The sequence below is a fragment of the Helianthus annuus genome, chromosome 9 (assembly GCF_002127325.2).
Source record: "Helianthus annuus cultivar XRQ/B chromosome 9, HanXRQr2.0-SUNRISE, whole genome shotgun sequence".
Taxonomy (NCBI): domain Eukaryota; kingdom Viridiplantae; phylum Streptophyta; class Magnoliopsida; order Asterales; family Asteraceae; genus Helianthus; species Helianthus annuus.
Window position 1 is genome coordinate 5556061 of NC_035441.2, and position 24737 is coordinate 5580797.

Consider the following 24737-nt stretch of genomic DNA (forward strand, 5'->3'; position numbering starts at 1 on the left):
CATTTCAAGTATAATAAATTTCTTTTCCCCTACAATTAATTTAATTTTTATTTACACCCTGCAGTTTAGTTGGTTAATTTTTTTCTTTTCCTTTAACCGATTTATACTACAACCTGTGAATTTTAATAAATTTATCATTTTGAGTTTTTAACAATTTTTTCGCTACGTGTTTTTTATGGGTTTCGTGTTTTATATCAACGCTCCACGCAAGTTATTTTTATTTATGTTTCGACGTGAATTTTCGTAATGTTGTTTTTAAATTGATTGTTTGGTTTTTTTCAAATTGTCCGACGCTTATCTCTAAATACACAACTACAACGTGTTTCTTTTTATGACTTTTTGTTTTTCTTTCTATTAGTTTTTTTTTTCTTCTTTATTTTCTATCACGCCCCTTAATCTTTAATAAATATTTCATATAACCTCTCAAGTTTAATAAATTTATTTTTCCTCTACACTTTATTTTAATTTTCGTTTGCACCTTACAATTTAGTCGGTTGATTTTTTCCCTTTTTCTATAACATATTTATGTTACAACTCTGTACTTTAATAAAGTTACCTTTTTTAGTATTTAACAAATTTTCTGTTTCGCGATTTTTATGGGTTTCTTTTTTTTATATCAACGCTCCATATGAGTTATCCACATTTCGACGTGAATTTGCATAATGTTATATTTAAACTGACTGGTCGTCTTAAACGTTTTTAAAACCATTCCGTTTATTAAACTGTCTGACGCGCGCTCATCTCTAAATATACCATTGCATCATTTTTTATCTACGTTTAAACCATTGCATCTCTAAATATGCGTGGTCTTCATATTTATCGTTATATTTGTTTTGGTGTAAATTTTGTGTGAATAACTTCGTTTTCATATACAACGACGTAACTTTTCCGTGACTTTCGAATATATCGTCTGACATGCTTATTATTATCTATGTTTTAAACCCGCCGTGGAGAGTGGGTAGTAATTATAAAAAATAACAGTTAAAAAACATATTAAACAAAGGGGAATCTAACAATGCAAGTTGATTACAATCTCTTTAACTAAAACAAGGAACACACATGAGTCATATAATATGGAACCGCCATCGTTAGATAGAGATAGAGCTATACATATATTGTTATATACTTAAATTAGGGGAGTTAAAAAGAGAAGAGATGAGGGACACCTTTTCCTTTATCTCACTTGTTTCGGTTAAAGTTGGAGGGAATTCTGGTGTTTTTCATGGTTAAAGCACACACACATCTCTCTCTCTCTCTCTCTCTCTCTCTCTCATACACACAGGTATATTTGTTGTGAGAATATTTCCACTTTTGAAGAATATATCTAACCGGGGTATCCTTTCAATCTTGTTTTCAGTAGTTTTTATATCTCAATAAAAAGAAAGGATTTTGAACTTATTCGAGCTGTGTGCCATCTTGTTCATCATCATCATCTTTCAAGAAACATCAGATCTCAATAGTAGAAGATATCAAAGAATAAAGAGGATCAAGTTCAAGTCTTTTTTTATATGGGTGTGGATCAATCAATATAAAGATTTCATGCTATGATTCTTGATTGAATAACGAATAAAGCCAAGTTAGTTTTTTTTTTTTTGTCGAAATCGAAATGAATATGAGCAGCTCTGATCTCATTGATGCAAAGCTTGAAGAGCATCAATTATGTGGATCCAAACAGTGTCCCGGTTGCGGTCATAAACTCGAAGGAAAACCGGTATGTTGTACGGATACAATGTTCTTTAGTTTAATACATATACTTATATAGATATAGATATAATCCTTTCATAATATTCTTAGCTTCAACTATAAGGTTTTGACAAATAAGAATCAGTACAAGAGAATAGAATTATACTTATGTGTGTGTATATATTATATGTGTATAATCAAATTTCATTACAAAAAAGATTATCTTTTTCTACTCATTTGTGGATTCTTTAAGCCTTTTTATGTTTGAATTTCATGGGATTAAGTTGTTAATATTTTTCTTGAAATTTTGATCATTTTCAGGATTGGGTTGGGCTACCAGCAGGAGTGAAGTTTGATCCAAATGATCAAGAATTGATAGAGCATCTTGAAGCAAAAGTTGAAGATAAAAACTTGAAATCTCACCCTTTGATTGATGAGTTCATTCCTACTATTGAAGGTGAAGATGGGATTTGTTATACACATCCAGAAAAACTCCCCGGTGAGTATTCGCATGATTATAAGATGAAAAGATAAGAATAAGATCAAATCAAACACCAGAAGAACAAGAAAGAAGATCTAATATATAATCTTTCTTGTTCATCAATAGTTCAGTGAGTTAGGTTATACTTTTGAATCTAAAGAAATTTAGGGTTTTCTGGTTTGTTATGACTTTTTTTTTGGGAAATTTTCACTTTGTCACACCTAAGCAAACCTAATATTGATAAAACTTTGGATTTCTTGTTTGTTATGACTTTCTTAACTATTTTTCTTGATTTCCAGGAGTGACAAGAGATGGATTAAGTAGACACTTCTTTCATCGACCTTCGAAAGCTTATACCACCGGTACAAGAAAACGACGAAAAATCCAGACGGAGTGCGATCTCCAAGGCGGTGAAACGCGGTGGCATAAAACGGGCAAGACCCGGCCAGTTATGGTGAGTGGGAAGCAAAAAGGGTGCAAGAAAATCTTGGTACTTTATACCAACTTTGGGAAAAACCGGAAACCCGAAAAGACTAATTGGGTAATGCATCAATATCATCTCGGACAACACGAGGAGGAGAGGGAAGGCGAGCTTGTGGTATCGAAAATATTTTACCAAACGCAACCAAGGCAGTGTAATTGGTCCGAGAGAGCGATCAACAACAACATTGTATCGAATAATATTCATATTGAATGCATGAATAATGTTAGTAGAAGGGAAAGTAGAAGTGGAAGTGGGAGTTGTTCTTCTTCAAAAGAAATAAATGTTGCAACCCCAATGAATAATGTTACTGGTCACATGAACATGAGAGATGAACTTGTTGGCAATGCTTTGACAAGTTACAATCCAATGGATCAAATGCAACATTATAAACAGTTTGATCAATTTAGCTTCGTGCCATATAGAAAAAGCTTCGGTGAGGTATGTTTCTTGATCAAATTTTCATCGATTTTAGTGATGGGTCGTATTCATTTACATGATCAAACATTATTTTTTGTGGGCCCAACTTTTAGATCTATGGAACACATAGAACTTTTTTAAAGATTGAATTGATCCCAATGGAAGATCACACATCATTTATATAAGAACATAAGAAACTTGAACTTGGAATTTACTCAAAATACCTAAAGATCCCAAATATGAATGTATCATGCTACACAATATTTTCATAACCACTCCAGTTGGACCAAGAACCATCTAAATCATCGTGTTACAAGTATTTTTGAACCGCTTTCATTTGAGTTTATGGGTTATGATGAGGCGAACCGAAGAACAGGTTGGACCAGAATTAAAAAAAAGGTTTTTTTTTTTATTTCCAAAATATTATACACTCCTCTTTATTATTTCACTCATGGTATATTTTGTTAACATTAAAAATTTATATAAATAAAAGTGATAATTTTTAAATTATTTATTAGATCATCTGATTTTTGAATCAGTCCAAATGGTAGTTAGTTCGGTAAAGCGGCCAGTTCGATAACCAGTCCAGTTAATCAAAACATTGGTGTTACCCGCCGAAGAGAACAACATTTTAAAAAATCTTATCGATTTATTGGGGCATTATGAATAAAAGCATAAACTTGAAAGACCTTAAAATCTTGATTTTTTTCTGGTTGCAAAAGGAGTTGTTGGTTGATTGTATTTTACACAACCTTTTTGGCTTGTGGACAAGAAATGAGGACTAAAAATGTGGATAATGGTTGAGTGCAAGGTTAACTTATAAATATAAATATATGCATGTGAATTAATGTACCATGCATGTATAGTTGTACGTAGTGCATATACACATATACTGCATGCTTTACCTAAGAGGTATGAGTGAAACTTTGCAGGTGGTAACAACAGCAGGAGAGGCTTCTACCACGTGCGATGAGCGTGACCTGCAAAAGCAACACCAGCAGATGAACCTTGACCTTGACCAGGATCAACAACATTATCCACATCAGCACCAGTTCCATGTCAGCAGACCGTCTAACGCCATGTCAGCAATCGTCACTCCTCCTTTGAATCACACCTCAGTTGTCCTTGATGATGACTCCTTCCATGTCTCTAGGATCATTGAAAGTTTTCAAGTAAGCATATATTACTTGCATATATTTCTATCTTTAAGCATGTTAATTTCATAACTACGATAACCGCAAGATGCACTTATACATAATGCATAGTCGATATCAATATAGTGGAGAGAGAAAATATGACGCTTATGTAACAGTCTTATGTCACACTCAAAGTAGTACGTACAACTGTATTATACGATATGATTTCTACTGTTTTCGACATATATTTGGTTTTGATATGAACACCCCTCTATTTTTATTATTGAAATCGTATTTAATTCATATTTATTATAAAGCTTTTAAGAATTTTATAATCTTGATATCATTTTTTTACTTAAATAATTATTTATAAAGGGTTTTCTAATTATTGTCAACCAAGTTGAGGACAAGTAATGATATACACTTTTATGTTCTTGTTTTGGTGACAATAAATGATTATATGGATAATTATGTTCTATTATTGTTGCGAAGAAAAATAGAGCACTTAAATGTGTCTGTAAGCTGTAGCGATTAAGCATGCATGCACACCATCTATAGGATATGTGGATGCTTTTATATATCATTAATAAAATATATATAAACTTACTATATTATAATATTATAATATAATATCAACAAACGTTTACATGCGTTTAAATATAACTGGCGGGAAGGAATATATAGATAGGGTTTAAAAAAGTTGATCCCTAATATTTTTGTAAAGATTGAGAACAAAATTGAATGTATTTTAATCTTAAATTAAACTTTTTGTTAAATTTGAACATGTTTAATCTTAAATTAATTTTTTTCTAAATTTGAACATGTTTAAATTAGTACAAAAATCATATTGCTGACTTTAAATTTTAATAGCAGGTTTAAATTAGTACAAAAATCATATAATATATAAAAGTGATGAGGGTGTTTGTCTCATTGTATATTCCTATTAATATATACTAAAAATACTTTTTATGAATTGATTTAAAAACAGCAACAGCAGCATCATAAGATAGTTGGAAGATCGGCATCAGGATTGGATGAAGTGATAATGGGGTGCACTCCATCATCAGCAACCGATGTCAAAGAAGTGAGTTTAATTTGCCACCTTTTATATTTACTCTCTCTCTCTCTCTCTATATATATATATTATAAAGGAAAGGGTAATTGGTATATATTTATTATAAATTAATATAGTTATAAATTAAGAATATTAATATAAAAAGAAAGAAAGAAAAGTTATGTATCATCTTTATCTCTTTTGACGGTTCTCATTACCAAACAAGGAACAACACAATCGTGAAAAGAAAAAGAGCAAAAGAAGTATGAAATTCTATACTCTCTAATTAAATAACATTTTTAGGAGTAACTTGACTATCTTTAATTGTTTGTTTTACCTTAAATACTTTTTACATCTTTTGGTCTTTAATGTTTCAACCATTTTTTGAAAGAATTTAATTTTGATAATTCAGGTTATCGTTTATATTTACATGACACATTAAAATAAATTTCTATGCGAAAAAACCAAATATTGTGTGATGATGAATTGATTTTCATCTTATAAATCAACTTATTTTGAGAAAACATAGTTAATTCTATTGGGCTATTTTAAAATAGGATTGTAGCATATAACATAACGCTACAGAAGTCATGTAGGACATAAGTAGTACATTTTTCTTTATGTATAGATTATGTAAGTGAACAAAAAACATCAAAGTAATTTCTTAATGTGTTTTTTATCCCGTTTTCCTTTCCTACACATATGTAGCAGTGTAGCTAATTTAACCTACATATATAGCCTATATACCTAAACAAATAATGAAACCAATTTCTTCATATTTGTTTGAGTAAATTGTTAATTTAGTTCTTGAGGTTTGTTTAAATTCGTCATTTTAATCCAAATAGTCTTTTTTCTTCTTTGGATTCCTGACTTTTCCCTTTTGTTACTATTTTGATCACATACACTAACTCCATCCAAAAACCCCGTTTTTAATCAAGGGTATTTTGGAGATTAACTTTATAAATCTATTCACTTGTCATTTTTGATCCATTTTGAGTTGGAAAACTACAGCTTGCAAAATACCCAAAACGGATCAAAATGGCAACTGAAAAGATTTATAAAGTTAATCCCCAAAATACCTCTAGTTAAAAATGAGATGTTTGGACGGAGTTAGGATATGTGATCAAAATGGCAACAAAAGGGAAAAGTCAGGGACCCAAAGGAGAAAAAAAACTATATAGACTAAAATGACAAATTTGAACAAACCTCGAGGACTAAAATGGCAAATATATTTTTGTCGTTTTTAATACAGTTGTGTTTCATTACTTCATCTTTTTTTGTTTATCAAATTGTACAAAGTAATGATTCATTCTATTTACATATGAGTAACCAAACATCACAATGGAATGGAATGATCCATTTCATTCCGTTGTCCATTCCATTACCTCGTCCATTCCATTCTCTCATCTATTCCATTACCCCATATCAAACAGACCCTTAGAGACAACAAGCATTACCATTACATTTTACTTTTAAAATTGAAAAAACTTATTGATTTATTTTGTGTGTTCTCGTAATATATAGTGTTTTGTACAAATATTTCCCATATATATTTGTATGGAAAGGTGTTAGGTACTTTTTTTTGGTTTTTTGGATGGTTGAGATACACTTAACCAAGTTCAATTTGTTTTTATGCTAAAAAATCATGCAAAATGCTTGATTTTGATTTTACTTTTAAAGGGAAAATAATAGATAAAAAGTGAGCCAAAAGATGAGCCATAATTTGTGGAACCTGCTTCCTTTTCCATCTTACTCTGGACAACAAGAGAAAAGGTTAAAAGAAGTTGAAGCAGTCGTTATCTGCTCCAAATATAGTTTGATTGATATAATTTTCTGCTCATCTTTTAATATCTATATAGGCATTAGTATTATTATATATTAAAATTTTGATTTTGATTACAGGTTAAACGGGTCATGATTAATTAAGTGACAAAAGTGTTTTTTACTATATATATAGTGACATTAATCTAACCACTCATCTATGTTTAACTGGAGTGTTATGTTTTTTTTTTTAATCTGTAATGAGTGTATCTGCTTATAATGAGGATTTCTATTTTTAAAAACAAGAGTTTATTATGATAATAAATAAAAGAAATGATATTATATATTTAAAACTTAATAAAATTGAATGCAAGAAGCAAAGATATCGTAAGGTGTTGGGAACACCAAAGTAAGTTTGAAAGAAAAGTGAAGATGATGACCCAAAATCTTTTGCAAGTGTATGGTATCCTAGGACATCTATACACGTCTTTTTAGTGTAGAGATACAACAAAATATGAATAAAAATTTATTTTTATAATGAAACGAAATTTTTACAAAGTCATCGTCATCATCATACTCAGTAAGTCCCACCAATAGCAAAGCTAACGTAAGGTCTGAAGAGGGTAAGATATAGATAGCCTTACATCTACCCCATAATAATAGAGAGACTGCTTCCAATAAGACCCCTAGCTCGATAGTAGTTTTGCATCAGGCCTTGAACATAAGACACATAACACTCAACAATTAAGAGGCTGATTAGTGTATGTACTCTCTTGTCTTTCGGCTATCAACACCATCACGTGATGCATGATTAACCATCCTTCTCTTTTAACGTTATTTTCACGAAATTCTTATAATGTAACTACTAATAACTAGTTTTCTCACATTTGGGATTCTCAGCTTCTCTCTGGCTCTTGTTGTATTTTTATTTCGTTGCTTATAAAAATGCCGCCGGTTGAAAAAAAAAAAACTAGTTTTCTTTTTATTATCAAAATCAAAATGTAAAAAAAAAAAAACAATGATTAATATTCTTTTATCTTCAGCAATTCCATCCCTTATATTTTTTTCTTGTGTTAATAGCAGGAGTGTTCCATAACAAATCCTCAAGAAACAGACTGGTTGAAGTACTCTACCTATTGGCCTGATCCTGATCACCATGTCTAGAATCCAGCATTCAAATGATACATACATACATATATAAACGTATCTGTGTGTATATGTACACACATGTGAATCCAAATAAGGACCCTAAAATATTTATAAACTACTGTAAATCATTTTATTCATATGTGAATACATGTGTTCACGTAAGAATACACTATATTTATTAATACAGTGTATTCATTTTGTGAAACTGTTAAAAACTATAGTATGTTCACATGTAAATAACATGCTTTTTGTGGTTCTTAAATATTTAGTGATTCCTATTTAAAAGAAATCGTTTTAAGAATAGGAAGAAAGAAAAACCATGCAATATGGTTTATGAGTGACTATAGATTTTGTGAACAGACTTAAAAGCCTATTTTTATTTTGTTTCTGTAAAACACATTTATATTAGTAGTAAGCCCTTGTGTAGTGGGGCGCCATCTCACCTTATAAAGCCCCATAAGGCCCTTGAACACCATTACGGGGGGCTTTATGAGGGCGCTATAAATGAAAATGGGGGGTATGGCGCGATAATTTTCACGGCGTTTTGATTTTTTGCATTTTCCACTTTGGTCCCTGCATTTTACACTTTGGTCCCTGCATTAAAACACTTTGGTCCCTGCATTTTACACTTTGGTCCCTGCATTTTACACTTTGGTTATGATGAAGTAGGGGCTTTATGACTACGGGCTCTAGTGACATAACGCCCCATAAAGCCCCTGTGTGACGTGGCACGACACGTGTCGCATAACGCCCACAAAAGGGCTTTATGACTACACATGGCCTAAGAAACATGTATGATAGTTTTAAAATATAATAAAAAGCCCCCCCCCCCCTCCTGTTCTCTTTCATGTGTAAATATGTGTAAATGCAAATTTAAATATGTAAGTATGAATTATATATGTATTTGTTACAAGAAAGATATGTAAATTATATACTACTAAATTTATTTCTCTTATATATATATATATATATATATAGAGAGAGAGAGAGAGAGAGAGCGGTTAACATACATTACAGCTTAACGTACGACCAATACGTCACGAAATTACGCACGTTCATCGGAAAATCACGCACGTTATAATCTCAAACAAACCAACATGCGTTATTATTTAAATACACATGCGTGATTATCTCATTATCTTCTTCAACCTCCAAACCTGGGTTCAACATCATCATTCCAGCTCCTTCTTCAATTCCGTTTCCAACGTATAACACTTCCTCATGTTTCAGACGGTCGGAATCAAAGTTTCGTCATATCCCTTCATCCTCTGTTCTACGATTAGATTTTGATGGTCGACAATTTGATGAAACTTTTCAAAATCAAAGATAAGGTTGAACCCAAATCGATAAAATTGACAGAACAATTGCGAATTTGAAGTGAAACGAAAAGAAAATTGAAAAAAATCGTACGAAATTGATCAAACCCAGGTTAATTGAAAAAGAACAAAATCACGCACGTTAGATTGTAAAATTACGCATGTTGTCGTATGTAATGTACGTTAAGCCGTAATGTACATTACACTTTCTCTATATGTATATATAGACACACACACATATGCATTCGAACACACTTATTGTTTGTGATAGATTGTTTGTATGAGTTGAGCGGGCCAGATTGAAACGTATCAAAAGATTGAAACATAATCTTGAAGCAACCTTATGATAAAAACTAGTCAAAATAGACATAACAACATTCACATCTCATTCTGCATTTTTACGTTAGTGGGTTCTATATATTATGAAAAGTGATTTTAACTGGTTGTGAGTGGATAAAAGAAAAAATATTGGTGTTAATTAGTATATTTTGGGGGACACTATTCACCCCTATTAATTTTTAATATTTTTTGCAAATGATTATGAGTGGAGAGGAGAGAAAATATAATGATAAATGTATAAATAAATATTATTTAACTGATAAAAAGAGAAAAAAATTGAGTGATTTTTTAATGTAATTATAGAAATATAAATAGGAGAAAGGATGTGAATGCTCTAATATATTTCATGAAAGTGCTAACTAAAAAATATATAATAATGAGTAAACTGCAATTTTACCCCCTAAGGTTAGGGGTCATTGGCATGTCTACCCCCTAAGGAAATAGTTGCAATTTTACCCCCCCCCCCCACTGTTTGCTGTTATGTCGCAACCTTACCTCCCGACCTCAAATTTGTTGACTAATCTGTTGACTATAACTTGAAATGACTATAATGCTCTTTCATATTACCCCCTGTGTTTTGTGCACTCTGTGATATTACCCCCTGCCACCACTGCCACCGCCATTCACCACCACAACCACCACTGCCACCTCCAGCCACCACCACAACTTAATATCCCTTTCATGTAGACCAACTTAATTCACCAAATCACAAAACAAAAACCCTAACAAACACACACAACTGTAAATAAACACACACACTTACAAAAGATTTCACCACAACGCCTTCCGATTCGCGATTTGCGGCAACAGTTGAAGAAAACCGGTGATAGTCACCGAACGGCGGCGGCTTCATCGAGGTGAACGGAAGCTGCCGTCGTAGTGGTGGAGCACGACATTGATGGTGGAGCACGGCGTCCAATGGCAACCAGATCTCAGATCAACTCCCAAGATGCTTTTAGGAGGACGTGTTCGATTCTGAAACAATATTAATATCAAAGCAGATGGTTAATACCTTTTTTACTTGCATTACATATAATAACAGAGTATAACTTCATATTTCAAAAGCACAATTATCTCACTGAAATTGTAAAATTTTATTTGGCGATTTTTACTTACCTACTGTCATAATAAAAAATTATTAATGAGATCGATGTGTGGTCAATAACAGTCCCTTATTTCTCCTAGTGTCATAAAGGGTAGTCATACATTTGACTAACAGCAAGACACGTTTAGCAAATACACAGTGATTTAAGTATCATTCTGTTATGTACCGTATTTAGAAGTAGAGAAACAGAAAGAAATAAGCAGAGTATTTTAGGAATTCAAATTCATAAACATGATAATAATAATAATACCGAAACCATCAAGGCCTTTTATAGGCTTACACAGAAGGAAAATAATCAGGTTATAAACCACTCACACAACTAACTCACCTTTTTACAGACTAACTAACAATAAGCATAAAAAGAAAGCACTGAATTTTATAAAGAAAAACCTTTACAACCCACAAATCCTTCTTCTCCTTCGCGCCAAATTCAGTTTATCCTCACAGATTCAATCACTCTATAAAATCCCCAAAAAATCCGTACAAAAATGGTTACATCTACTCTAACTGCATCTACAATCAGTTGTGTTAGGGTTTGATCTGCTTCCAACCAGTCAACGATCGAGCCAGATCATGCAACAACAGCAGCATAATCAGAATCAAAAGCAGAATAATTCGTATCTACGACGGCATCTTCCGTTCACCTCGATGAAGTCGCCGCCGTTCGGTGACTATCACCAGTTTTCTTCAACTGCTGCCGCAAATCGCGAATCGGAAGGCGTTGTGGTGAAATCTTTTGTAAGTGTGTGTGTTGATTTATAGTTGTGTGTGTTTGTTAGTGATGCGTGTTAGTGTATATATGTTTTAGGTGTATATTTTAAGCCCTTTTTTACACTTTTAGCCAAGTTTTAAATTTACAAAACACGAAATTTACAAACACTAAGCACACATATGGGTAAGTGCACCCATCGTGGACGTAGTATAGTGTTGGTAAGATACCGAGGTCGTCCAAGGACACAAGAGCTTTTAGTACCGGTTTATCCTCAACGTCTAATCAAATCAAAATGTTAGAAAAAGATTTTAAACTAAGAAAGTAAAATTAACTAAAATGCTGAAAAATAAAATAAAAATAAAAACAGATAGACAAGATGAATCACTTGGATCCGACTCGTGTATAGTGTAACCTTTGATTATTTTGCACTTTTGCACTTGTTTAAGAGATTATCTTAGTTATTGTAGTAGGCCCCTCTTTTGAAGGTGACGTTACCCTCAACCCAGTAGTTTGAATCAGCAAGGATACAATCCTAAAGGGTCGGATTATTGAAAGATAATTAATTAAGTTATTCATGCATAATGTGGTAGGCCCCTCTTTTGAAGGCGACGTTACCCTCAGCTAAGTAGTCTGAGTCAGCAGGGATACAGTCCTAAGTAGTTGGGTTAAAGTTTTAATAGTAGTTTAACTTATGAGGGGATCAGAGAGTTTGGACCCCCGCCATCCAATACCTTTGGGTATTGAAGGAGGTCCTACTAAATTTGACCCAGGTCCTTTGCAGGATCTATACACTGAACAATGGCAAGACTCTTACCAAACTGTTCCCTTAACCCCCGACCAGGAAGCCAACATACCTCCATATAGACCGTGGAGATATGAATGGTGAAAATCTTTTATTTTATATAGACAGTAAAATAATGCCAAGACACCATGGACAAACGATAAGGAAAAATCACCTTCAACATAAGAAACTAGTAATTAAATTCATTAATACAAAACCAATTAAAAAGTGCAAAATATTAAAAATAAAAAGTATTACACTAAACACTTGTCTTCACCAAGTGATGTAAGAGACTTAGGCAAACATGGCTTTTGATTGTCAAGAACTCTTACGATCAATCTTGGATTCCGAGACGACTCACACACTCTATGATGGACAATGGATGATGGTGGTGGATGATGGTGTTGTGATGGTGGTGGGTGGTGGGTGAAGTGTGAGAGAGGTGGTGTGACAAGGGATGAGTTGCAAGAGCTCCAAACACTCCTATTTATAGGCTGAACAGAAGCTCGGGCACGGCCCCGTGCCCGTTAGGCACGGCCCCGTGCCCGTTAGGCACGGCCCCGTGTCCATCTGACACTCTCTCTCTCTTCATTAATTGTAATTCGCAATTACAATAAATGCGCCTGCAGCAACTTGACCACGCTCCCCTGGCCGCTGGGCACGGCCCTATGGTGGGCAATAGAAGCTTCTATAGGTTTGTCTTTTCTGCTGCTTCTTGGGCACGGCCCCGTGCTCGCTGAGCACGGGGCGTGTTCAGTCTTCTGGCTTCTTTGTTTTGCTTGGGGAGATGCTGTCGGGGGGGTCGGGCATATCACTTTTGTTCCTTTTCTTGTATTTATGTTAGATTTTGCTGTCTATTTGCTTCTTTTGTTATTTTGAGCTCATTTAATCCTGAAAATACAAAAGGAAGACAAAAGCATACTTTTTCCAACATTAGTACTAAAAAAGGGTTAGTTTTAAGCCACAATTAATGTAATTTATATGTTGCATTTTGTGCACATCATTAGGGTTTTTGTTTTGTGATTTGGTGAATTAAGTTGGTCTACATGAAAGGGATATTAAGTTGTGTTGGTGGCTGGAGGTGGCAGTGGTTGTTGTGGTGGTGAATGGCGGTGGCAGTGGTGGCAGGGGGTAATATCACAGAGTGCACAAAACACATGGGGTAATATGAAAGGGCATTATAGTCATTTCAAGTTATAGTCAATAGATTAGTCAACAAATTTGAGGCCGGGGAGTAAGGTTGCGACATAACAGCAAACACTGGGGGGTAAAATTGCAATTATTTCCTTAGGGGGGGGGTAGACATGCCAATGACCCCTAACCTCAGGGGGTAAAATTACAGTTTACTCTACAATAATAAATGTAACGAGATTAATTTAAGTGGATGTTTCCCCTTCAAGACCCAATATGGCCCTTAAGGTTTTATATAAGTGGTTGTACTTAATTATACCATAAGGTGAAGGTAACAGAGATAAGGATGCTAAGGTGAATGTGTGAACATACTAGGTTGGATAAGATAAGAAATGAGGTCTTTAGGGAGAGATTAGGGGTGGCTTGTATATCAGATAAGATAAGAGAGGGGGCGTTGAGATGGTATTGGCACACTAAGAGGCGAGAAGTGAGAGCCATGGTTAGAACCGTGGAAACTCTTATGGTGGAGGGGAGGATAAGTAGAGGCAGACCGAAACTGACTTGGGGGGGAGCGAATTAGGCAAGATTTGTTACACTTTGCACCTCTCTGATGACATGGTTAGGGTAGGAGTTCGCGAAGACACAAAATTAAGGTTAAAGACTTTTGGGAGTAGGGTACAGTTTGTTTTTTTAGTCTTACATTACAACACTAGTTTATTAGTGTTTTTTAGTGGTCTTTGCACGCTATCATTTGTTTGTGTGTTTTCTGATATGGTACTTGTTTGTGTTATATGTTTTTCAAAGGTACAATTTTTTAGTAGATATGTACATCCGTATTTCACCTCTCTATATGTGGTTATGACTTTGGACTTAGTGGTTTTACTGTAAGCAATCTCTCTATCTCTAGGATGGTGGTAAGGCTTAACTACATCCTATCCTCCCCAGATTCCACCAATACCTTTTGCTATGAGTGGGATTTCTACTGGGTATGTTTGTTGTTGTTGTTGTTGTCGTATACTAAATTATACCGCAAATTTTTTCTATCAAACCATCCAAAATTGAAGCTTCAAATCAAAGTGACTTCACATAAGGTTTTGTCCATCCTGCTCGCGCCTTACCCCACAACCAAAACCAGCTAAAAACGCCTAAAAACGGGTCCTCTCCCTTCACAAAATTCGTTATGGGGCGTTTTTACACAAGAACACAATGTCCTCTTTCCTTCACATCATCTCCTCTTTTCTCAGAATCACCCCAAAGACCGATCCTTGTGGATGCTAGAGTAGAGTTATTCAACAGTAAGCTTTCTGTAACACCTCAAAATTTTGCGTCCAATAAATAAACGACACGTATCACTTACGACAAAAGTATGGTAAACCCGGATTTAATTAAAGATGTATGGTAGTATTTTTGAACACGTCGACATGTTAATTTACACCTCTGAGCGACTCCATTAATAAATCCCAAGACCCTAACATGATTAATAAACATCTAATATACCTTAATCCGGTGATTACTAATAATGATGGATGCCAACTTTGTGAGAAGGGATCCAATGAAAATAATGCATGTTAAAACTCCATTCATGAATCCTATCATTGTTCAATTCAATTACCTTGCATAATGGGGTAGACAACTGATCAAGCATGGGTTAAAGGGCCTCATACTGACATTTTCCAGACTCAAAATCATGCATTGCAAGTTGTCCGTTCGAATCATGAAAGGTTAATTTTTTTTGCTTCTGACAATGGCTTACGGACCGCAAGGGTCCTGCCTTACGATCCGTAAGGTGCGAAAGGGTAAAACATTTTCTCTGTCAAAGGCTTACGGACCGCAAGGGCCCTGCCTTACGGTCCGTAAGGGATGCCCAGCGACAGTAAGTTGGCTGTTGGCTGTTATAACGGTTAAACCGACTTACCAAGATATTTTCAGAGACATGGGCGACCCCTAACCTTTCCTAGACACTAGAATACACTTGTAAATGATCTGGATCACCCCAAAGACTTAGTTGTCACCATCTTGGAGGATGTTAAACACTATAAAAGGCCATTCATGTTGTAACAATTGTTCACACCTTCATTCAACACTTCTGCTCATTTCTGGAACTCAAGCATTCTCTCTAGGCTTCACAAGTCGTGCATAGGACTCTTGTAAGTATGTTTAACCCTTTGTGGTTTAGTTTTTGCTTAATTATAGTTTAAAAGTCAATCCGTCGTAATTAACGATTGACTTAGCGGTTAATCACAAATGGTCCAGTGATTAATCGAAACAAAGGTAGTTATATGTTGGTAATCATGTGGGCTTTAAACCCTCAAAAGGGCACCCTCTGATTCCCACTCTAACTAGTCCGAATGTCGAGTCAAACTTGCTTAGAAAAAGTCAACAGAATGTTAACTTTCGATTTTATGCATAATCAGTAATGTAGATGGTGTGTAACCTGTTTTAACACTCATATAACATGATAATAAGTATATTAACTAGTCTAGGCTTGTTTGGTCCGACCATTTACTATTTTGACCCGGTTCGGAACCGAAAGTCGCAAAGCTTTGACTTTTGCTTTGACTACAGTTCTAAGCCGTTATGATATGATTTAAATATGCCTTAGGACTCTCTTAGGACCAGGTTACATGATGGTATAACCCTTTGTGACCGGTTCATTGGTTGTCCGAGTCTTTAGCACATTTCCGTTAAACGCCTAAAAGTTGACCGTAACGCCCTTTTTACTTTAAAACGAGAATTTTGGATATGTGAAAGGACAACAACCTTAGTTACTGATTTCTAAGCATTTCCCTAATATTTCACGTCAATCCGAGGTCTAGAATAGGAATTATGTTAAATAGCGCAATTACGGAAACTTTAGTAATTAAACGGGGCATTTAGCGTAAAGCCTATCTAAACCCAAATTTCGACACCAAACCTTTTACACACTGATGTAAAATAATATTTTGAGATTTTTAATTATTTTTGACCTGCTCATAACCTACGGTTATGGTATCGGTTCGGTAAATACCGAATATACCCTTTTTGGACATAACTTGTGTTCTACAAGGTATTTTGACCAGATTCCAGTTGCTACTGATTTTAAATAATAAATAGAGTATTTTGGACTTTATAAACTTTTCGGAAAACTCAGATTTCCTGTAGAACTCAGAAACCTCTTTTATAATCTTTAAAGTGACCAAAATACCCCTACGGGGCATTTATTGGATTTAAACTCATTACGGGCATTATGGAAGGTATCCTACTGATACCACAACCTCTTTAGAGCATATTAACTTAGGAAACCTGTGTAGGACTCTCACGGTTACCCGTTACGCCTTTTTGCGCGCACGGTTCGGTTTATGTAACTAGTTTACATAAACTAGCTGAAACGGGTCAAACCTTATCGTTTTCAATTCAAAATCCAGAGTGTGGTTATTATACCCATATAAAACAAGTCTTCAAACTTGTTGGGTCCAAACCACATTCCATTCCCAGTTTTCGCCCATCACGCGACTAAACCGTATATATCCTTTGAAACTGACCGGTCTAAGCTAAGGCTAAATTAAAGACCCGTTAGGATTCTAATAGGTTGTTTAAACCTTCGTTCTAGAGTAGGAGACCAGTAAAAGAAACTTGCATTGTTTATTAAGGATATTACTTGCTCAGGTAAATACTTTTAACTTATTTTCCGTTATACGGGCTTGGGTTACGGTATATAAAGATACCGCTTGGTCGAGCAATTGACCCAACTCATTAGTAGTTGGTTATTATCAATGTGACCCGTTTAAAAAATGGTTTTGTTGGATTTACGCCTTTGGGAGCTTAATGACCATGTCCCGGATATCCTTGGCATCATTTTACGAAATGGCCACGACCCCGACACACGGGTGTAGGCGTACACCCGTAATGTGTCTATATTATTAAAGGTATAACCGTTGGTTTTCCCGCCACGGCTTTATGCTTTGTGGCGTGTCTATTAACCTTAAACCCGGCACGACCCGGGCGACCGAACGCATAGTGAACATGTAATTCTTTTACAAGATTTAATTGATAAATTATCTCAAGTTATAAAGAGTTTGTGCCTTGTGCCTTCAAATCAATTTTATTAAACATTTTTACAAAAGTGTCGGTTGAATGTATTTACCAGTGTAAACTAACGTATTTTCCCCAAAAAGATTAAATGCAGGTTCTGTACGAAATAGGCTGGCCACTCCTTAAGCATCGTTAGAGTCTCGCAAGCTTGGGATGCCATATCTGTTAAACAATATTTTTATTTTGATCCCCTGTGGATTTGTTTCGACTACTCGTGATACTTGGATATTAAAATCAGTGGTTGAAATATAATTTATCTTTATGCTTTCGCTGTGCATTTATATATTGTGGTTTGACTTTATTGTTGCCAACTACGTCACGGTAATCCCCCACCGGGCCCACCGGTGAAACACGTGGAAATCGGGGTGTGACAGGTTGGTATCAGAGCCAACATTGAGTGAATTAAACGCTATCCTGATGTGTTTAATCTCAATGACACAATTGCACATACTTGAGTCTAGACAAGAACATAGGACAAATTCGAATTTATCATTCCAGTTTGTCTTTTATTGTTTATTGTGATTTTAAAAAAATTTATTAAGCTGGAAAAATGCCACCAGCAATTAGAAGAGGAGGAAGAGGCAAAGGGCCGATCACTACTCACAATGATCATGAGGCCGGACCTTCGAATATGCGAGCTCCTTCCAGCACAAGGAGTGAAGAACCTTAGAGACGTAGAAGAAACCTCTTTGATCCAGCAAGACGGTCTACCTCACACAGTTCGACTCCTTCATACCGTCACTCTTTTGGACCGAATTCGGAGAACGAGCCCAGTAACCCTCAACCTTCGTTTATACCTCTCCAGCGATCTGCTTCGCACCGTTCCTATGGCGATCCTACTCCTTTCTTCCAAGGCCAGTTCAACCCAGCTGATTATGTCCGAGAACCAATAGGTTATAACCCTTTAGGACCTGAAGACCATTTCTCCGAAGATAATGCGGTAGATATGGATGAAGACACGGATCCCACAGAACCTTCACGAGGTACTCCCAACCATCCTATCAAGATCTCTGATGGGTCATCCTTTCATGGAACACCCTATCAAGGTCCCGACAGTTACCAGACGAGGTTTAACCAGTGCGAGTGGTACTTTACACCCTCTCACCATTCATCACCACACCAGCAGCAGCAGCAGCAACAGGATCCTTCCGAGGATTCGCGTTTCGTGGCAGTTACGCCACCGCCTCCACCGCCACCAGTTCAACAAGCACCTCCAGATCTGCCAAGGCGTAGGAGATCCGGCGCGCGGATGTCCACCCGAGGAGGGGAATTCCATTTTAGCACCCCTCGCCACTCGAGTGCAAGTCATTATCCGCCGTTGCCTGAAGAACCGCAATTAGGTGAACCTTCGAGCCACCCTGCAGAGGTGAATTCTGCACCAGTTGCACCACCTCCGCCACCATTTGGGTATGATAACCCTATACCAGCGTACGCCGGTTCCACCGCGTACAACCCGTTTGAGCAGCCGACTCACACGCACTACAACTATAATTATGATGCCGACCCATACGTGGTAGCGGCCAATTACAACGCGACAGACCTTATGGGGATCCTTGGGGATTAGGATACGCAGCTCATGGGTATCCAGCACCTCCTAGACCTCCGGTTCAGCAGCCGTCGCAACAGCCACGTTTTTCTCCACCGGAGCAAGAAGAAATCCTCCACCGTCTAAACCGAGTGGAATGAGACTTTGAGCAAGAACGTAAAAGTAATCGTGGATTCCTCAAGGGCCTAGCAAACCTACTAAAAGGGAGGAAGAAACGAGATCATTAGCCTCTTTATGTACTATAGTATTTACTATTACAATTAAGTCCCTACGAGGACATTTGTTTTGAGTATTTTAGTTCCTGCGTGGACATTTATCGTGTTTAGTCCCTGCGTGGACAATTGCCTTTCAGTCCCTGCGTGGACTTATCTTTTTCCTGTGCGGACACCTATCCTTGTATTTAGTCCCTACGTGGACTTGTTTTCTGTAAACCTCTGCGTAGGTATTTGTCTATTAAAAGTCCCGTTTAGGGCAGTGTGTAAGCATTATTATGTTTAATGGAATGTTAAGTTTATAAATTTCATTTTTGTCATTTTAATACATTATTATATGAAATAAATCAAAGAATCATTCCTTTTAAATTAATCTGCTTAAATAAAGAATCTTAATGGTGAAACCTAGCCTGGTGTCATTATAAGACCCGGCCAAGATGGTAAGACCCGATTAAAAGGTTCAGATTCCTGTTAACCTCGGTAAACATGTTAAAGTCCTTGGCAGATGTGATTCGTTAAAATCGCACGCGTCATTCTTATAAATCCTTCAGAGGATTCCAAGGCCTAAGTTAATGATTTATAAATCATGGGTTAAATCATCCATTAGTGATGTAGTGCCTACGGGCCATACTTATTGTCATATAAGACAAAAGACAGTTGTAGTCTATGACTCCCTGTCAGAAAAGGTAAAAGAACTATGGTTCAAACCTTCATGCCTTGATTTTCTGAAATCCTGGCTACTAATATATATGAAAAGTCCTTATGACTAGGCTTTTGTGCCACTAACAATATTGTTATAATTAGGATAAGTTATGTTCAAATCCTAACTAAAAGTGAGTAACAAATTAACCAGATATGGTCTATGTTTACCATGGTTAATGAATTGCCATAAAAGACAGTTCCATAATAAACTCCTAAATAAAATTCTGTCATGTTCTTTGTAGCAGATCAAGATCTCGATGGCTGACCCAAATGAAGTTAATAGTCATTCAAAAGAGGATGACAATGATAACGCCCAAATTCATATAACGGGCGCTGAATTGAAAGCTTTGGTAGACAACGCTGTAAAGACGGCCTTAGATCGTCAATATGAAGAGTACAGCGAGTCTCGAAGCAGGACCTTGTCTACACCACACTCAAAGCCAAAAACCCACTCTAAATCTCACAGCAAACCACCCTCGACTCCGTCTAAGCCTAAGAAGGATGACGATAGGCACTCATCCAATGAGAATAGCGTCCACCCTAAGAAGAAAGTGGTCGATGACGCACCTCTCGCCAAGGGTTGCACGTATAAGTACTTTGTCTCCTGCAAGCCCAGAGATTTTACTGGGGAGAAGCGCGCGGTAGATTGTATGACTTGGTTAGACGAAATGGCCACTATTTTGGACATCAGTGGTTGTGCTGAGAGAGACGTGGTGAAGTTTGTATCCCAGTCGTTCAAGGGTGAAGCCCTAGCGTGGTGGAGATCTCTGGTTCAAGCCTCTGGGAAGGCTGTTTTGTATAGCATGACATGGGAGGAATTTATTGCTCTCATCAAGGAAAACTACTACCCTCAGCACGAGGTTGAGAAGATAGAGTCTGACTTCTTATCGTTGGTCATGAAGAACCTGGATTTCCAGGCTTATCTCACGACTTTCAACACTCTGTCGAGATTGGTTCCGTACCTTGTTACACCGGAACCCAAACGAATCGCGCGTTTCGTTGGGGGTTTGGCCCCAGAGATAAAAGCTAGCGTGAAGGCTTCTAGGCCTGCTACCTTCAGGTCTGTGGCAGATATATCTCTGTCTCTCACACTGGATGCAGTGAGGCAGAGATCGTTGAGAAATGCTGATAGTGAGAAGAGGAAATGTGAAGATGATGATTCACGTAGATCTAACAAGAAGCATCGAGGCAATCGTGACCACAAGAAGGGGTCAGAGAACAAGAAGAATGATCGACAGTCGGGCGATAAGCCCTTGTGCAAGGTTTGTCAGAAGCACCACTTCGGAAGGTGCAAATTTGAAAAGAAATCCCAGCCAAAGGCCTATGGGATATGCAAGTCCTCTGAGCATAGGACTCTTGAGTGCAAGAAACTCAAGGATGCAACTTGCTATAGTTGCAACGAGAAAGGGCACATCAAGACTAACTGCCCAAAGATAGCAAAGAAGACTGATGAGGGGAAAAAGACCAATGCGAGGGTCTTTCAGATGAATGTTCAAGAGGCTATCCAGAACGACAACGTCATAACCGGTACATTCCTTATCACTGATGTATTCGCAAGAGTGTTATTTGATTCTGGAGCAGATAAATCCTTTGTGGATGATAAGTTTTGTGAGTTGTTAAAATTGCCTGTTAAAGCCTTGAATGTGAAATATGAAGTAGAACTAGCTGATAGGACTATGGGAACAGTCTCAACTGTTTTAGATGGATGTGTTATATCCATTAGGAATCACTCATTTCCTTTATCCCTATTACCCTTTAAACTCGCTGGTTTCAACGTAGTGTTGGGTATGGATTGGTTATCGCATAACCAAGCCCAAATTGTGTGCAATAAGAAACAAGTGGTAATTAGAACTCCGTCTGGAGAACCACTCACTATTCAGGGAGATACTCGGCATGGATTGCCTACACAGGTATCTATGCTAAAGGCATCTAGATGTTTGAAGAAAGGATGTGTCATTTATATGGCATAGGTGACTATCGGTGAGGAGAAACGCAGAATTGAAGACATCCTAGTCATCTCTGACTATCCTGAAGTTTTCCCGGAAGAACTGCCTGGTTTGCCACCAAATAGGCAAGTGGAATTCAGTATCGACATCATTCCAGGAGCCGCGCCTATTGCGAGAGCACCTTATAGATTCGCACCCACGGAAATGAAAGAATTGAGGACGCAGCTAGATGATCTGCTAGCCAAGGGTTTTGCTAGACCAAGTTCATCTCCTTGGGGAGCACCAATCCTGTTCTTCAAGAAGAAAGATGGCTCGATGCGTCTATGCATCGATTACCGTGAGCTGAATAAGGTTACAATCAAGAATAGGTATCCTTTGCCTAGGATCGACGATCTGTTCGATCAGTTGCAAGGAGCGAGCTACTTTTCCAAGATTGACCTAAGGTCAGGGTACCATCAATTGAAGGTCAAAGACGAAGATGTGCACAAGACTGCATTCCGGACTCGTTATGGTCACTTCGAGTTCCTAGTGATGCCTTTTGGGCTCACAAATGCACCTGCCGCCTTCATGGATCTCATGAATCGCGTTTGCAAGCCTTATTTGGATAAGTTTGTCATTGTCTTCATCGATGACATTCTCATCTACTCTAAGAGTCAAGCTGACCACGAGAAGCATCTTCGATGTATTCTTAAACTGCTTCATCAAGAAAAGCTTTATGCCAAATTCTCTAAATGTGAATTTTGGCTACGAGAACTCCAATTCCTCGGACATGTAGTCAGTGAGCGAGGTATCCAAGTGGATCCCGCCAAAGTTGAAGCCGTCATGAATTGGCAGGAGCCGAAGACACCTACGGAGATTCGCAGTTTCCTAGGTCTAGCAGGATACTACAGACGCTTCATAGAAAATTTCTCAAGAATTGCTACACCCCTAAATTCTTTAACTAGAAATTGTATAAAGTTTAATTGGGGCCCTAAGCAGCAAGAAGCTTTTGATATCCTCAAATAGAAGCTAAGCAATGCTCCAGTATTGACATTGCCGGAAGGAATGGAAGAATTTGTAGTATATTGTGATGCATCGCACACCGGTATGGGTTGTGTGCTTATACAGAGGGGCAAGGTGATTGCCTATGCGTCCTGACAATTGAAAGTGCATGAAAAGAATTACACCACCCATGATTTGGAGTTGGGTGCCGTTGTATTTGCACTAAAGCTATGGAGATATTACTTGTATGGCATTAAATTTGTGATCTATTCTGATCACAAAAGCCTCCAGCATCTATTCAATCAGAAAGATCTGAATATGAGGCAGCGACGTTGGATGGAGACTCTGAACGATTATGACTGTGAAATAAGATACCATCCAGGCAAGGCCAACGTAGTCGCAGATGCCTTGAGCAGAAAAGAAAGAGTGAAACCAATAAGGATCAATGCCAAGAGCATTGAAATCAAGAACAGTCTGAATAACAGATTGTTAGCTGCGCAGAAGGAAGCTGTGTCAGAAGCTAACTATCCTCACGAGAAGCTAGGAGTAACTGAAGAACAGTTATCCTATGGCAAAGATGGAATTCTGAGATTGAATGGAAGGATATAGGTTCCTGTTTATGGAGGTCTTCGTGACGTTATCCTTCAGGAAGCCCACAGTTCCCGATATTCCGTTCATCCTGGAGCGGATAAAATGTACCAGGACTTAAAGGCAAATTTCTGGTGGATAGGCTTGAAGAAGTCTATAGCCACCTATGTAGCAAAATGTTTGACTTGTGCGCAAGTAAAGGCAGAACATCAAAAGCCGTCAGGCTTGCTACAAGAGCCTGAACCTCCCGAGTGGAAATGGGAAATGGTGACGATGGATTTCATCACCAAGTTCCCAAAGACAAAGAAGGGAAACGATACAATATGGGTAATAGTTGATAGACTGACCAAGTCAGCACATTTCCTACCCATAAAGGAGACTCACAGCTCCGATATATTAGCCCAGTTGTTTGTAGACAAGATTGTAGCCCTTCATGGCGTGCCTGTGTCTATCATCTCTGATAGAGATACCAGATACACGTCACACTTTTGGAAAAGTTTCCAACAATCTTTGGGCACACGTTTGAATTTCAGTACGGCTTACCACCCTCAGACAGATGGACAGAGTGAGCGTACAATCCAAACGTTGGAAGACATGCTTCGTGCATGTGCAATCGACTTAGGTGGTAGCTGGGATAACCACCTACCATTGGTCGAATTCTCCTATAACAACAGCTACCATACCAGCATTAAGGCTGCACCTTTTGAAGCTCTATATGGTAGAAAGTGTAGAACGCCCGTTTGTTGGGCAGAAGTTGGAGATGTCCAGATGACAGGACCTAATATAATATTCGAAACAACGGACAAGATTTTCCAAATTCACGATCGATTGAAAGCTACCCGAGACAGGCAGAAGAGCTACGCAGATTTGAAGCGTAAGCCTTTCAACTTCGAAGTAGGCGACAAGGTATTGCTTAAGGTATCACCCTGGAAGGGGGTGATGCGATTCGGTAAGAAAGGCAAGCTGAGCCCGAGATATATTGGACCTTTCGAGGTAATCGAACGTGTCGGATCGGTTGCCTACAAATTAAATTTACCGGAAGAGCTCAGTGGTATCCACAATGTGTTTCACATCTGTAACTTGAAGAAGTGTTTTGCTGATGAATCACTGGTTATACCGCATACAGATGTACACATCGACGA

General features: G+C 37.2%; 1 protein-coding gene across 2 annotated transcripts; it reads left to right on the forward strand.

Moving 5' to 3' along the window:
• The first annotated feature begins 1277 nt into the window (after positions 1–1277).
• On the forward strand, positions 1278–8383 carry LOC110877075 (NAC domain-containing protein 75). Of its 2 annotated transcripts, none has more exons than XM_022125233.2 (6): positions 1278–1711; positions 2005–2182; positions 2464–3086; positions 3998–4237; positions 5190–5285; positions 8097–8383. In XM_022125233.2, exons 1-6 carry the CDS (start codon positions 1607–1609, stop codon positions 8178–8180), a joined length of 1326 nt encoding a protein of 441 aa, XP_021980925.1. In that variant the 5' UTR covers positions 1278–1606; the 3' UTR covers positions 8181–8383. The 2 variants fall into 2 exon arrangements, with proteins under 2 accessions (XP_021980925.1, XP_021980926.1); XM_022125234.2 differs by having other exon boundaries at positions 8100–8383.
• The last annotated feature ends 16354 nt before the right edge of the window (positions 8384–24737 follow it).

Coding starts and splice junctions, on each gene's coding strand:
- LOC110877075 (XM_022125233.2), top strand. CDS start 1,607: ATGAATATGAGCAGCTCTGATCTCATTGATGCAAAGCTTGAAGAGCAT. Junction 3,087..3,997: donor ATAGAAAAAGCTTCGGTGAG/GTATGTTTCTTG, acceptor GAAACTTTGCAG/GTGGTAACAACAGCAGGAGA. Junction 4,238..5,189: donor GGATCATTGAAAGTTTTCAA/GTAAGCATATAT, acceptor ATTTAAAAACAG/CAACAGCAGCATCATAAGAT.